This window comes from Tremella mesenterica (assembly GCF_000271645.1).
Source record: "Tremella mesenterica DSM 1558 unplaced genomic scaffold TREMEscaffold_10, whole genome shotgun sequence".
Taxonomy (NCBI): domain Eukaryota; kingdom Fungi; phylum Basidiomycota; class Tremellomycetes; order Tremellales; family Tremellaceae; genus Tremella; species Tremella mesenterica.
This window is the reverse complement of record NW_006711234.1, coordinates 278964-294997: the sequence shown is the minus strand read 5'-3', so window position 1 is coordinate 294997 and position 16034 is coordinate 278964. Positions and strand designations below refer to the sequence as shown.

General features: G+C 44.7%; 5 protein-coding genes across 5 annotated transcripts in view; 4 read left to right on the top strand and 1 right to left on the bottom strand.

The window, feature by feature from the left end:
- On the top strand, positions 1 to 877 carry TREMEDRAFT_64118 (uncharacterized protein; the record flags this gene model as incomplete). The annotated part of the gene is made up of 2 exons (XM_007006421.1): positions 1 to 261; positions 371 to 877. 2 exons carry the CDS (start codon positions 1 to 3, stop codon positions 875 to 877), a joined length of 768 nt encoding a protein of 255 aa, XP_007006483.1.
- A 621-nt stretch (positions 878 to 1498) lies between these two features.
- On the top strand, positions 1499 to 2844 carry TREMEDRAFT_64117 (uncharacterized protein; the record flags this gene model as incomplete). Its single annotated transcript, XM_007006420.1, has 4 exons — positions 1499 to 1730; positions 1870 to 1988; positions 2049 to 2188; positions 2403 to 2844. The coding sequence occupies 4 exons, from the start codon at positions 1499 to 1501 to the stop codon at positions 2842 to 2844; spliced, it is 933 nt and encodes a 310-aa protein (XP_007006482.1).
- Positions 2845 to 3645: 801 nt separating this feature from the next.
- On the bottom strand, positions 3646 to 10286 carry TREMEDRAFT_33359 (uncharacterized protein; the record flags this gene model as incomplete). Its single annotated transcript, XM_007006305.1, has 20 exons — positions 3646 to 3706; positions 3756 to 3863; positions 3904 to 3941; positions 3989 to 4010; positions 4191 to 4407; positions 4575 to 4660; positions 4781 to 4833; positions 4992 to 5436; positions 5710 to 5879; positions 6161 to 6362; positions 6615 to 7163; positions 7312 to 7411; positions 7458 to 7585; positions 7636 to 7725; positions 7892 to 8205; positions 8378 to 8653; positions 8697 to 9101; positions 9281 to 9395; positions 9437 to 9612; positions 9903 to 10286. The coding sequence occupies 20 exons, from the start codon at positions 10284 to 10286 to the stop codon at positions 3646 to 3648; spliced, it is 3939 nt and encodes a 1312-aa protein (XP_007006367.1).
- Positions 10287 to 10958: 672 nt separating this feature from the next.
- TREMEDRAFT_18995 (uncharacterized protein) lies at positions 10959 to 11487 on the top strand (the record flags this gene model as incomplete). The annotated part of the gene is made up of 2 exons (XM_007006265.1): positions 10959 to 11262; positions 11426 to 11487. Coding segments are annotated over 2 exons (366 nt in total), but the record flags the coding sequence as incomplete, so codon positions are not given.
- A 4266-nt stretch (positions 11488 to 15753) lies between these two features.
- The window catches only part of TREMEDRAFT_45109 (uncharacterized protein), a 4145-nt gene continuing 3864 nt past the window's right edge, over positions 15754 to 16034 (top strand). Inside the window, exon 1 of the mRNA XM_007006358.1 lies at positions 15754 to 15896. The gene's annotated coding sequence lies outside the window, so the exon portion shown is untranslated. The remainder of the gene's footprint in view (positions 15897 to 16034) is intronic.

Sequence of the window (16034 nt, the reverse complement as noted above, 5' to 3'; positions counted from 1 at the left end):
ATGGCAGACCTGGAAGAATCCTCCTCAGGAACGGCATCCACATGGGCACCATATTTGCCTCTCGTACCAATAGCACTATCAGCAGCTGGAACAGCTCTGTATGTTGTCCACTCTTTGCAAATTGGGAAGGAACCCGATGAAGCTTTCAGGTTTCACACGCGTGCCTCTGCAAATTTCACGAGCGGTACTCGCTACCACCGGCTCCTAACATCCGAAGTCACTAGGTCAAAGGATTGCCAGAAGCTTGTCTCTACCACCTTGGTAGGTCAACAGCTTCCCTCCCCACCACCCCTGTGAAGAGTTTGAATCTCAGGGGTCACGCTCATGCTGGGAAAGTAGATCTGTTGAGGCCAAGTATACTGATGACTAGCTAGCACTCAGGATAGGTGGGCAAGAGTCAACTTTGAAATCTTTCACGCGCCAGCACACCGAGGGTGAAGGAGAGCTGAACTACTCCCCAGAAGCAGGGGACCCCTCAGAATTCACCCATTGGATGAGCCTACTTGATGCGCGTATGTCAACACGAGGTCTGCCGCCTAGATTCAAGACTTTCAGGATTGTCAGCGAAACCACATTTATCCACCCAAACACAATGCCAGGTAGTTGGGCAGAAGCACCACTCGAAGAATCAGTTGCAGTCCAAATAATGCGCCGAGACGCCGTTGGGCTCGCAGAATACGTGATGACAGGCTGTGGATCAATATTCAAGCAAGCACCTGGGATACAAAGCGGTATACCAACAGACCTCAATGGAGTGGAGGAGTTGACCCAGGTTGAAGACACTGAAGCACAACTTAAGGGAATCATTTCCTCACGGGGAAGATACACATGGCTGAAATATGAGACCCGCACGGTAACCGCCCGCGTGTTGGGATGAGTTGAGCTGAGAAGAGCATATTCTATTCACGTACTGGCAGCATTGCCCTTGGTGTGCCTCTATTGGAAGTGATCCTCCATGTATCCTGTGAATCTCATAGTTGGACGAGCGATGAGAGAGATGGAAGGTCTATTTGCAGCTGATGAACATCTGACATTATATGACTATTGGAACTGTATGCCCTGTCCTCACCTGTATTCTATATTGGACCTCATTCACTGAAACACGCCTGTCTCAGGCGCTATGTCTCATCTTGAGTGTTGCTAGTGATATCATTTTCAGTCCGTCCTGGGTTTTCTTGAGGTGACTGCAATTATAGTCTTCTTGTCTCATAAAGATGTCTTTCTAGCCTTTAGAACTCGAATGGGAACGTTCACACGCTACTGCTAGAGTGGTGTAATGTTGATGATAGAAACACCTCTAAGCCTTCCTTGGCCTGTATGAGAAAGAAAACCCTACTTGAAAGGAGGATTCTGAGGCTGTGAAGCAGTTTCAACTCCTTCCCATTTGCCCGGGAGACCTGCAGATTATAAATGAAGGATGATTGACCGAGTTTGCCGCTCATCATTCTCCTCCAGATCGATCCGAACAGTACTAGTCCTCCTACATATTTTGACACACATGAGCAGTCAAACTAATCCATCCCTGCTCTCCCAAATTGCGGCTACTCTTGGTGGAATTTTTCCCTTCCTGCGGGGAAATGAACCTGAACTTGAATTGGTGTCAATCAGCATATTCTATCAAGAAGTCCCAACCGACCGGCTCGAAACCGCACCGGTGCTTTACCAAAGAATTTATGAGCTACGTCATAAGCGAGAAAAGTACATGGTGCGCATCTGTTCTCAACTTCAGCGTGAGTCACAAGAGCCTATCACTTCTAACGGGCTTGTCTTGAAGTCCAAAACAACTGTACGTCATGACTTCCTGATTGTCTTTATTCCCCTATCAGGGATATGCTGAAACTTGTGATTTTGGGCTGACTATACTTATAGATTGCTTTCACCCGGTCCAAGAATCCGGATGGGCTCCCTACAACCACTACCTCCAGTCACTGGCTAGATGTCCCAGGAGACATACAGATTATACACCATACAAAAGAGGAGGAACAGCAGTGCGTCCAATCTATATGGGCACTCATTTACCTTGTTATTGTCACGAAGTGACAAGATAGTTTGATAGTGATAGTGATAGGATGGGTTGGGTATTTAACCAGCGACCGGCGGTATGCAGTAACCGCCGGTTAATAGGCCTTTTAGCACAGTGGTTTAGACCGCTGCCTCTGAAGGGCACTGTTATATCGTCCCAATGCTGGTTAGTTGGTCTCGTGACAGATTAACCGGCGGTTACGGGTAGGATCCTGGGTTCGACTCCCAGGGTGGGCTGGGTCAAATTCAGTCCCTACTTGGAAAACCTCCCTCTCGGAGAAAGTTTTCGGCCTATCGTACCCTTCCCTGTTGGGGCCCCAGATGGGGCTGAAAGGGAAGGCATAATGTCACGAAGTGACAAGACAGTTTGATAGTGATAGTGATAGGATGGGTTGGGTATTTAACCAGCGACCGGCGGTATGCAGTAACCGCCGGTTAATAGGCCTTTTAGCACAGTGGTTTAGACCGCTGCCTCTGAAGGGCACTGTTATATCGTCCCAATGCTGGTTAGTTGGTCTCGTGACAGTTATACCCCCAGGATCAAGTGTAGAAGGGGAGTTTGGTGGTACAATTGAGAAGTTACAGACCGTGCCATTTGAACCCAACAAGCAAACCCCATTCCATAAAGCAGGAGAGTCTGCCATGTGGGGTGATGTTGCCAGCATTGTCTCATGGATCGCATCCCACATAGTGGAGGAGGAAAATGATTGGACAAAAATTGGTGATGTGCCAGAGCTACAATCACTATATAACCCGTCCATAGAAGACATAATACGTAATTACAGGTCACACTCCCACCCCCAGGATTCACACGGGAATTAGGTCCAGTCAATCATAATTGCAAAGCACAAGGGGTCTACTTGAAGAGGAGGGACCAGGTACATGAAGAGACCAGGGGCCAAAAGGAGCGTGATGATATTGATGACCACCCCTGGCAATGAGGTGGAAGATAATACTTAGTGCTATGGATGTACGTAGGTACGGAACAATTGAGGGAAGATGCATGATGATGACGAGGACGTGATAGGACCATGTCCTATCCTGATAGATACTTGCAGGAATTTTCAGTGAGTCGTTCCGTGCGGTAAACACAGAACGTTGCGTGCACGTTAGGCCCAATACACAAGTCAAGTAGGGAATTGTCCCAGTCCATGGCCATGATGGCCAACCATACTTCTTCTAGCCCCTATTTCTGGCACATCAATCCCAGATCAGGCATTTCGACAAAAAGTGAGATGAAAGTAGAATGAAGAAAGAGAAATAGGTGAATGTGGCACAAACCTTTCAGCTGGACAATCTTCAATTCTGCTTCAATCATCCGTGTGACATGCCATTATTGTAGAGTGGTACCCAACAGTCAAGGTATGACTTTGGAGCTGGTACTTTAATGACGGGCAGGATACTACATCAGTGTCGAGAACAGCGGAATTCAATATTGAGAATACCAAAGTAAGTGATCCATGCATGATGAAGTTGTGATGATGTAATTTATTACAATGATATCTGTCCTATTGCCCTCCATGCTGGGTTTTTCCCACCCAGTCCAGCAAACACATCAATCTATACCACAGATAGTCAACAAACCCATTTATCCCCATATGACATCACGAATCTTGAATGAACTCATAAACTGACACGTTGTCGTTCCAACACCGAATTTTGATTCGAATCCCTCGACACACGCCTTCCCCTCAGCGCAAATTCTATCAAGCAATGCAGAGGAAGGAACTCACCAGTAATACTCTAAAACGTCATGAGCGGCCAGACGTTGAAGAAATGCTTCATCGTGAGTAATAACGACGAGTTGGAAGTTGGCCTGACGACGTCTTTCTCGTATGATTCTGATTATTAGATGATTCAAGGAACGCCATGATAACTTACTCTGCTAGGGCTTCAGCAAGAGAGTTGATGTTTTCATACTTTGTCAGCTGACCTATATACACTACCAGATAAGAAGTTAACACACAGCGTCGAGGTTGGTAGTTGGTCTGATATCAGCTTTAAAACCACAAAGGGAGGGTCACATGTTAAAACAACAATCGTTCAAATGATGGCTTGGATACCTTTTTTATCCTAGAGGTGTCGAAGTAGTGGCGCATGAATAAACAGCGGGCGAAGATGGATGAGAGTGGAGAGGAGAACAATGGGAAAGAGGAAGAATGACCCACTCGTCCAAAGCCAACACTCCACATCCTTGTCCAAATGACTCAGCCAAGGCTAACCGAATGATAATCGATGCCAGGACTTTCTGCCCAGCTGAACATCGACCTCGCATGTCGAGCTCGACATCGTTCTTGACCATGACCACGCGGTAGTTGTATGATTTTCTGGTGGAGGTGGAACTCGCTTCATCATGATCGGACATGATTTTGATACAATCGATATCTGGGATCAGATATCGAGCAAGTTGTCGACCTTCACCAGGTATAACAAACAGGCAAGCAGGATGAACCTCATCTCCCAGAGCGATGGACCCCAGAAATAACGGGAAGACAAAGAGGTGACATACGTGATAGAGAACGGCCGGGAAGGAGGTTGAAGAGATGACTCACCTGTGCCTTGATACACAATCCCCCAGAGATGAGCAAGCAATGAATTGATTTCATCCATCTTGATCGAGTGATAGCGGAGGATAGCACTGGGATGAGCGATATTCACTCTCCTGACTAGATGATATGACTAAATGCTGATTTGTAGAAGAAGAGATTGAAGTCTAGGCAAATGATGGGTACGGAATGGAATCCAAAAAAGCACCCACTTATCCAAAGCCTTTCCGTATTTTTCCAGATCATTATTAGCCGTCTCGCTAACCTATTCTATCAGCTCTGCATTCTCTCTCTCTTCCCATTCTTCTCTATGCAAATTTCCACCCTGCGCTACACCTCATACAAGATACGAATCCGATGAGACAGTCATTCGATACGAATGATGTCTGATCACTTGCACAATAATTAGAAATAATGGCCCACCTTTGTCTTGATGAGTTGATCCCTAAACAACCTATCGACATTCTTATAATCCTCTTCCAAAGTCTTTTCCAACTTCTCCCTATTCTGATTGATCCCAACTAACAAACCTTGAGCTCTCTGCCATGAATTTTGGACTTTAGTCTCTTCCTCTAATTTCGCCGAATACTTCGTATTGAATTCTCTCCTACTTTTCGCCATTTGTTCTAGATCAATAGCTTCGAGGTCTTCTTGTACTTTGTCGATCTCTCTGGCTTGTTCACGATAAGTGATATTGGCGTTGATATTACTTTTGACAGCACCTTGTCGTGAGAGTTCATCTTGAACTTTGGATATCTGAGTTTCGAGGGAAGAACGAGTTTCAGAAGCGGAGATGAGATCACGTTTGATTTCATCGATTTGAGCTTCGTTTTCACGCATACGACGGTCATTCCCTTCTGCCACGTAGCTGAGATTTAGCTTTACACAGACTCTTCTCAGCAGGACTCGAATGCAAGGAAAGTCTATCGCCTTTCATCCGTGAAAACCATAGATGAAAGAAGACATAAGCAGCGTAAGTGAAATAAGCCCAGAGGAGCGGCTGGTGTACGGGTCGAGGGGGCATGATGCCGGCAAATAAGATGTAAGAATGTGCGGGCGGACATAGGGTGCGGAAAGAACGAAAGGAGTAGCAGTGGCAGCTGGTGAGAGGAGGGGCGACGGAAGGAAGAGTCAAACTCACGTCACACAAGCCCGATGTTTCCCCTCCAACTCATGTAAAGACGATTGATACATCCCCACATTCAACCCCGCATCATTCTCCGCATTTTGTCTCTCTACCCTATGTCGACTCAAAGTATCGTTCATCTCCCTCCAAGGGGCGTCAGCAGCTTGAGCAGCTGTGTCCAGTTCCTACGTTTCAGCATTACGTAGGACAACTTTGAGCGAGTGATTGGTCATAATCTTTCTTCTTGGCTCAAAAGCGAGCTCTATGCCTTCGGTCTCTACTTTCAGAATCCTGAAGAGGTCGATCAATACCGACACCCTGACATTCACCCGGCTGAAAAAGACAAAACGACCTTTCCTTCCACTTCCTTCACGCCCGTCTTTCCTGCTGAAGGAATCGTCGTCACACTCATTGACGGAATATGTGATGATAATGAAAAGAAAGAGGCTCGGGGAATTCGACTCACTTTCAATTCGGCCTGAAGAGCAATCACCTGATCTTGCAGCTCTTTCAACGCCGCCTCTTCCCTCTCTCTCCTCTCTTGTTGTCCTTTTAACTGATTCAACCTTAGAGTTTTTCGAGTGATATCGTCTTGTTGACTTCTCAACGAGTTCAACTTGAGTTCTTTCTCAGAGCTCAGAGTTTGTTGTTCTCTCTGAAGGGTTTTGCTAGTATTGTTAGCTATCATTTCCCAAGTCTCAGTTCAGCTCAATACTGAACTTCCCGCCCGCCACAAACGTGATCGAAAACAGGATAATTCATCATCGGTTTGAAGTAGAAGGATGGAGAAAGACAAAGCTGAAAGAGCCGTCGGCAGCCATTTGAAGAAAGTATACGAGAGAGCAAAAAGTGGACAATGTACGGAAGGGAAGAGAGAAAAAGACAGAATGACGAAATGAACACTGTAGCGTCAAACTTACATCTCATTAGTAACCCTCTCAACCTCCCCCTGTACCTCCTCGACGGTCTTTAGACTACCTGAACTTTCCAAATCCCTTTCCAACCTCTTCACATCATTTTCCAAATCCTTTGTCTCCCCTAAGATCCTACTAATCATAGAAGCAGCGTTCTTGAGGGTTTGTAGATCTCTCACTACCAATTTAGCCTTTCCAACTCTCACTTTAGTCTCTTCCACTTCTTCTTGTTCTTTCTCTAATCTTTTACTTTCATCAGATATTTGCGTCTCTAAAGTGGGAATAATTTGCTCTTTCAACTCTTTAACCGTCAATTCTGATGGTTGAAGTTTACGCAATTTATCTAATTCCAACTTCCATCCTTCTTCTTCTTCTTGCATTTCTTTAAGACCGGCGGTGGAGAATCTTTTCAATTGGAGTTGGACGTATTTTTCGAAGGCTTTTTCGTCTGAAGCGAGAAGAGATCGATCACATCCGAGACATTTATGTTTCGTCTTGCCTACTTCGAGCATTTTCGCCCAGTGTTCTTTCATCGCATCGGCATTGAGGAGGTTTCTGCTGCGTGAACAGCTGCATTGTGGCTGATAAAGGCTGCGGCATCACATCTGCGAACGAAGAGTTACTTTGACCAAGAACATGTGGTTAGGAGATCATGGGGCATGGAAGGAGAATGGAGATGAGGAAGAAGAGGCAGTTGACATACTTTTGACGGTACTCCAATTCTTCCTCAGCCTCAGAAATAGCTTCCTCAATTGTCGACTTAGACGATTCGCTCAACCCCGCTTCGATAGCTTGTTCCAGCCCTATACGTCAAAATCATCCCCCAATATTGTGACAGAAGGGAATCACGACGCAGTTCATCTCTTTTCGTGGCCAATGTACTCTTGGCAATGTTTATGGAGGTTTGAAGTTGAGACAAAGTTCGATTAGAAGCCGAAGCCGCAGCTTCAGCTTCAACCAACTCTCTATCTCTTCTCCTATCCCATAAGCTTTTGTCTCCCAAAAGTGAAAAGTCAAAAGGACGTACCCCGCGGACAAAGTGATTTTCTCTTCCATACTCTCCGCTTCGAGGTCGGTTCCTACTAATTCTTTGAACTTTGCCGAGTGACTAGCAACACTTATGTGTCAGTCATCCCTTGTCAAACTCCATCAAGGGAACGAGGGGAGGAGATGAACGAGAAGAGATAGATAGAGTGAACAGAGAGGATGAAAGGTTGTAGGAGAAGAGAAAAAAAGAAGGGGAAGAATGCAGCTAAGGAGAGGAGGAGACAGGAACAACATACGAAGCTATCACTTGACTAGATTTAGATTGCAATTCATTCCTCTTGATGGACAATTGAGCACGACTATCACTCTGTCTATTGAGAATAGCAAGCTCAGCATTGATCTTATCTCTATCCGTCTCTTTCTGCCTGATTGCCAAGGATTTTTCACGGATCGTCTCGTCGTATCTCGATTCCGAAATGTCATTTTCCAGACGTGCTCGAACCTCTTCTGCCTCGGCTAACTTGCCTTCGAGGAGTTCCACTTCGACATTGACGGAACTGACAGACTCGAATTGAGCTTCTTTAGTGCGTATGTTTTCGTTGAATTTGACCTGTGCGTCAGTTACTTCCTCGAAGTTGACACGAGGTTATTCATCAGGTACTCGCTCCACGAGAGACACGAAATAGGTCAGGAAGGAGACGAATGGGGAGTAGACAGAGTATACGAGTATAGAGCATAGACTTATGGACGACAAGACAAGGAAAGCTAAGAAATGAACATACAATATGATCCTGTTTGCTCTTCTTCGTGGCCATCGTCTCCGTTCGAGCAGCTGCCAACCTATCCAATTCTCTTTGCAAATCCCTCTCTTTCCTTGCCCCATCCATCTGTACTTTCTTCTGTTCTGTCTCTGCCCTTCTCACCAAATCATGTAATATATCAATAAACTCCACTATCTTATTCTCTTCCAGAGGAGAATAATCATACCCCGCATAATTATGAATTTTAGCAGCTTCCCTCACAGCTAATTCCCTCTCTTTCAAATTTCTCTCATATATCTAAATCATCAGCTGTCTTCTTCAAGCTGAAGCATCGACCCACTTTGCGATTAGCGATCAAACCGCCTTGTGTACTTGCTAAATTCCTCTCTCTCCTTCGTAATTCTTCCATTGAAGCTTCTTCTTTATCTCTAGATTCTACCAATCTCATCTTTCGACCTTCGAGTGATTTGAGATGTTGATCAAAATTCGCAATCATTTCTAATAACTCTTTTGTCGATTCGGTCATTTCTTTCATACCTTCTAATGTCCGTTGTTGGTTTTTCTCCAACATGTTTTTCCTGATTTTGAGATTTTCAGCTTCTTGAAATTTAGATTGAAAACCCGAAGCTTCGGCATAATATTGCATGTTGACTTGTTTAATCTCTTCGAATTTTTCTCGAAGACGCTCGACTTCTTCTTGTTTTTCTTGTTCTTCTTCAATTGCCTTTTTTAATTCCGCGCGCATCTTTGCGTCAGCCAATGATGACACTTCTGTTGTAATGCTGATCTCTCATAAGAAGTCTCCAAATACCTCCAGACGTTGATAAGTTCATTCCTCTTAACATTCAAACATCTTTACCCACAAAACTTCTAACCTCAACCACCAGAAGCCGCACTCAAAGGGTGAACGTCTGAACAACTCACCCGCTCAGCTTTGTTCTTATCCGCCTTGAGAAAATTCAATCTCTCTTTATCGACCTTAAGCTCTGCCGTCCGTTCTTTCCTTATCGCCTTTATATTGTCCAGAGCTTTTGTGTACCTCTTCTTCAGCTGACTCAACAACAGGAATGGGTATCTTACCGAGTGGCTTCGAATATCTCATCAAAACGTTTCTTCAACGAACTTGCGTCGCTCAACGGCCAACTTGAATCTTCTTGATGACAAAAAATGACATTTTCGAGAATGGCTTTGCTGACTCCTAGCAAAAGAGGTAATTCTTCGTCCATTTCGGAACATTTGGTTGAGATGGTGTTTCTCTGTGTTTTCAGCTCTGTATGACAATCCTCGCCGAGAAAGAACAAAAGACTTCAAATGGAAAGACTTTTTCGGCTTGATAGACGCCATAAGTCGTGGGAAGGGGGCTGGGAAAGAAGCGGGGAAAAGACAAAAAAAGACATCAAGAAGAGAGGAAAGATGAAAGAGGAGAAGGAGGCGGAATAAGCAAAAATTACAGGGAAGGAGATATGAAAGACCAGACAGGGACGAAACAAGAGGGGATGAAAGTGAATTGAGAGATCCGAAGGAAAGAAGAACATCTTGAACCCACCTTACCCTCTCCCCCATTCTCATCAGTCTTCGCTAGAATCCCTTCCAAAGTCTTCATAGTCAAACCTCCAGTCTTCTTGACGGTAACCTGTACATTCCTCGTAGCAGTCATCCTCTGTCTATTCACATTCCAAAACCTCAACCTGACCTGAGCTTTCACTTCTTTCTCATTCGCCATCTTAGGATCATGTATGAAAGCTCCACCTTTAGTATTGGGTGGCATTTCCCCCGTCGTGGCGTATTTCAAACATTCTATTATTGTTGTTTTACCAGATCCGTTATGTCCTACTATGACAGTCAGAGGTGAATAAAATTCGATGACTTGAACATGTTTGTCGTCGAAAGAACGGATTCCCCTGATAGCTAGTTTGTTTAGGGATGCCATGGTGAAGAAGCTACCTCACTTGATCTCGATTATGAAGTCTGAATCATTCGCTAAACCTTACTGATACTGTGATTTGTGTCTGTACCGATCAGAGGTGATCTATCTGGAATGGACAGAGGCACTTGTATGAAGAGTATCAAGGTTGTAGAGTTGTAGAGTTGTAGAAGAAAGTGACGCTCACCGGTAAGTAGTCGCGTCAACCGAAATCTGTGCCACGTGACTTCTCGGACATCGCCGCTCAAAGTGGCAAAACCACATTTCTTCTCCGTTTTCCCCTCTCTTCTCCTTCTGCTTCTGTCAAATGTCTTGGGTATGTTACCATCTCTCATCATATACTAACCTCTTCTGACCTCTTAGTTATTCTCTTCTTTCGCATCATCATCTCATAAACCTACTCATGTTATCGGTTCATCCCCCAATGTCTCCCCCACTCCCGTAAGAATCGAAGACGAAGAAGATGATGATCGACCTCCCCCATTCCCTCTCCCCAACTCACACCAACGTTCCGCTCTTACCATACCTCCTCCAACTTTCAACCTCGCTCCACCCTCTCCCGAACATTTATCCGACGAACCATTATCCGATCTCAACATTGCCATCCTACCCGATCCTATACCATTAGGTAATATGGCCCCTCCTCCACGTACCACTGTCAAACCTCATTTCGGACTCCAAACCGGATCTTCTTCCGAAACTCAGACCTCAAACGAGAAGAGAACTCGGAAAGTCGCTTTGACACCTGGTCATTCGCCCCTTGATTGGGCAAGGTTGACCTCGAGTGGGAAAAATTTAAGAGGGACAAAGTCATTTCCATTGAGAGTTACAATGGATGAGTTGAAGTCACATAATAAGAGGGATGACGCTTGGTCGATCTTTAATGGGAAAGTATATAATATAACACCTTATCTAAGTTTTCATCCTGGAGGAGAGGAGGAGTTGATGAGGGTTGCAGGGAGAGAGGGGACTAAGTTGTTCAGTGAGTGAATCTTGTATCGAAACATTGTATGTGCGTGTGTTGTGGATCGGAGGGGACAAGCGGAGCAGAAGGGGAGGGGGAAGGAAAAGGGGAAAGAGAAAGCAGTGAAGCGGGAGGGAGGGGTGAGATAGAAAAAAGAAGAAGAGATCGCTGATGGTGACAGTGTTAACGCATTCATGGGTCAACCTAGAATATATGCTACACGAATGTTTGATAGGAATGTTAGTGAGGGGTTGACATGGCGTCACCACTTCGACTCTGGGTGTAAGATGGGATAGGAAGGGAAGAGCATTGCATTTATACCATTGTCTTGCATGTGTTGTGATACATATAACATGACGGCTAGTATGTCCATGAACGAGTAGTCATAATATCAAATGTCAAACCTGACTTTGGCCGAATCTCACATCCACATCCTCATCCGCATATCTTCCCTGTTACAACTCACCTCACCTCCTCTTATGACGACCTTCCCTTCTTCAAATGTTGACCTCGTTCCTAGCTCTGCTTCAGTCGAGGCCTCTCCTGAGCAGACTGCCTCAACACTCTTCAAAGTCATCCACCCAGATAGGCCGTCTTCTTCCATTCTCCCCGACCTCCCCTCCCAGGATCGGGACAGCATAAGGGCTATCATCATCCAGATGGATCCTCCTGCTCTCAAGCTGTCCGACCAATGTTTACATTCCACTTCCTCCATCTCAACCCACTCGTCCACTCAGTCGTCTGAGCTGATTCAGATCAACCAACCAAATCAGTCAAGCCAGCCATGCCAGCCAGATCGTATCCCCGCTCATGTGGTAATCCCTGACGATCACCACGACGATAATGACGTTACCAGTAATTCCTCCTCTCTACCTCTGACCAAACCTATAAGACCCCCATCTCAACACCTTACCCCTCAAGCAGCCCCTATAAACCGTATTCAATCTAAAAGAGGTCATACCACCACTTCACCTCGTACAGCAGCTACCAACAGAGCTAGATTCGCTTCTCTTTATCCTTTCTCAAGTTCGTCTTTCTTAACAGGTCCGGCAAGCTCATCATCCTCTTCAACTGCAGTTGCAGCTGCTTCAAGTTCAGGACAAAGAATAGAATCACCTTCATTCTTCAGAAGAATGTTGACTACTTTACCTACTCCCGCACCGTTGACTTCTCCCTCAGTCCAGACAGATTTTATGTCTCCAGAGTTGGATGATTCTATGAAAGGTGAATCTCCGATAATGACCAAGGAAAACGATAATGAAGAAGAGGGAGAGGGAAAAGGTCAGGAGGGTAGAGAGTTACAAGTCCATATCTTGGACAATTCTCATACGGTGGAAAGTTTAACACTTCTTGAGTTACCAGATGAGATGTAAGTTGTGTTTCTTCTTCTTATTTACCTCTCAATCCCCACCCACCCTTTTGAGCTGTACACCTCACCCAGCCTTTCCAGATGCTACTCCTTCCCTCTCAACTCTACCATCCCTACGGAGTTTCACATGTTCGATTCTCCTCCACATCCCCTGTTTACTTATTCTTTCACGTGGGCTCATTCCCTCATCTCATAAATTCCTCGACCGCAGAGTCATCTTCGTTCTCAACAATGACTTGACATAAGAAGACTCCAGTCTCTTCCCGTCGCCCTCTCGAGCTAACCTCTCAGCCTACTCTCAATCCTACTTCATCTCCCTCCCACCCCTTCTCAACTCCTACTCATTTCATCTATATGTACGCAGTTTCACATTCTATGTCATTCTCCTATCCTCTGGCAAAGGATCTTTTATTCAACTCCGGGATTCCGTCTCAATGCTGAGGCTTTAGAAAGGGGAGTGGTCAGCACTTTTGCTCCTCCTGGTGTATGGAGGGATGAACAGTGGTTATGGGACGCTCAGCGGGAATCAAAAGATGGTCACGAGAAAGTGGACGGTAATCCTAAGTTCTCGATGTTTCCCTCGAAGACGACCAACGATCAAGATGATTCCAACTCCCCGGTCACCCCAAGACATTCATCAACAAAGCATTCCACTCCGTCCAAAACTCTCTCTACGGCGAAGGTAACATCATCTCCTCTGACTCTACCTATACCCAACGTGTCAAATGAAGCGTCCCAAATCCCTAGCACTCTCGGAAAATGGAGCAGAGAAGAAATACCTATCCATTATCCCACGATATATAGATCAAGATTAAATCTTTTCAACCGAATACTTCCATCTGTCGAACCTTCACATAAGACTTTATCCCATACATCTCGTAATCTATCTCAATACGAAAACAATCATGGTTTCTCCTCTTCACATCCTTCTGATCCTGCACATCTTCCAGAATGGCCATACGTAGATCACGCCGCGATACTGTTAGCTGACATGTTTCCTTCCCATTATCCAGGTGCGTATTATATCGGTTCCGACCCACTTGAAGAGGATGAAACACATACCGAGAACCTTCGAGGACATAAAAGTACCGTTTATTGTGTTGAGACTTGTGAAGATTGGTTGATCAGTGGATCTAGAGATAAAACTATACGTTTTTGGAAAATGAAAGAAATTCCTTTAAATCTTTCTTATGACAAGAGGATAAAGTCTACAAAGTCGTGGGGGAAACTTGGATCTGAAAAGGAGAAACGTGATTTGATACTTACAATCGACAATGCTCATCAAGGAAGTGTATTGGCTTTACAATTGGATGCTTGTGATTTAGAAAGGGATGGGAAAGGTTTATTAGTCAGTGCAAGTTCAGATGGGACTGCGAAAGTTTGGGAAATTGATTGGACCCCTATTGCCAACCACATCATGAAATACGATCAGTTTCTCAAAGATGTCCCCTCAAACTTGAATATATCATCGGAATTGGATTCCTCAACCAAGAATAACAATAAATCCATTTCTACCGATGACAAACGTCCAGCCGATGCGGTACTTGGGAATATGGATCGATCGAACGTACAAGGAAATTCTCAATCCGAGATGAATGGTTTGGAAAAGAATAACATGATGGGTCAGAAGGGAAATGAGAAGAAAGTTATGGAAATAAAACATCTCGCTACTCTTCGTGGACACGTAGGAACTGTATTAGACGTCGCATTGTCATCTGAAAAGATTATAACTTGTGGGAAAGATACGACACTTCGAATTTATTCACGTCAAAGTTTTGAAGTTTTACATATTATTACTTGTCATACAGGTCCTATTAATTGTCTTTCTCTTTCTCCCACTCAACATGATGATCAATCAAATCCTTACTCTTCCCCTAATCTCAATGTTGATTCCGATGATAACTCTTCCTGTGATCAGAACATCTCGTCAAATCCAACATCCTCTAGGCAAGAACAAATCATCACAGCATCATCTGATGGAACATGGGCAATCATCAACTTATCAACTTATACGATCCTTTATCATCATCGACCCCGTTCACCTCGAGGATTAGCATGTGTAGATTGGAATTCCGATCATGTGGTTTTCGGTGATAATGACGGTCGAATATCGATATATCAACTTGACTCCGATTTGACGAACCATTCAATCGACGTTGATAGGATGAAGAATGGTAGTCAAGACGCAACGGGTATTTCACCAGATATCAGAGTGAAATCAGTACGTACTATCTCTGCGCATAAAGGTTTGGTAAGGACAATCAGTGTGAATGTGGAGAACGGAGTGATTTGTAGTGGAGGATACGATGGGGCTTTGAGAACTTTTGATTTGAATACGGGTGTGGAACATAAGAAAGAATGGATGGATGGGGTGGTTTTCGATTTAAGTTGGTCTGTGAATAGAGTTATTTGGTAAGTGATTTTTCTTCTCGCTCCCAAATACATATCCAAAAAAAGCTTCAGGGCCATACCTTTGACACCCACCTCAAATCCATTTCTCCATCCGCAGTACACATTACGAAAGTCCCCTACTACTATGGATAAGTCATGAGAATCGAATGTTCTGGGTTGGTCTTATCTCTTGAACTATCTCTTTCGACGTTGAAGGATTCAGTTGAAGTCTGTGTTGTGTGGATGTTCGAGACTTGGGTGGTGTCTTGAATACATCAGGGAAAGAAGGTGATAGTTCTGATTCTCATTCCTTTATTTTGCGGAATGTGCATATACGAAAGGTTGTTGATGACAGTGCGATGGAAGATGATATGATTCGAATCATGATACCAGGAAAAAGATTACCTTATCTTGGTTTGTTTGCTTAACCCACTATACCCCCTCAGAACATACTTGCTACTGACTGTATCCTGTACTTTGTGTTAGTCTACTTGTACCTCTTTGTCATTCTCAACGCCGCAGTAGAAGTCATTAGTGTCCTATCCGTCATGCTACTAGTTGGGTACGATGCATTATAGTCACGTGTATGACGTCTGTGGCTTTGATTCTCCCACGGTTGTTTATTTCCCGCCGATTTCGGTGGACCCTGAATTTGAAACCCAAATCGAGATTGACGTCACCTGATGCGTCGTTGGAGCGTTTTCCTTCCATCCATCTTGTTTTCCGTTCTTCTTCCTCTTCCTCTTCCTCTTCTTCTCCTGCCATCAACTAGTTAGCATACACTTGGTCGTCCTATAATAATAACTACTACATATACACAGTCCTAGTGTATCTATTCTAGTCCAAACGACAAGTCAGACAGCTGACAGACGGCTTCGGAAAGAACCAAAAGGTGAGTCGATCTTTCCCTCCAGTCGAGCCAAGCTATCATACCGTTCTTACCCCTCCCGACTTTCTCCTTTCCCGTTGGCACAACTGACGTCAATCCGATATATCCCTTCCCGTACTACGGTCCTTTGTCCACGTTCCG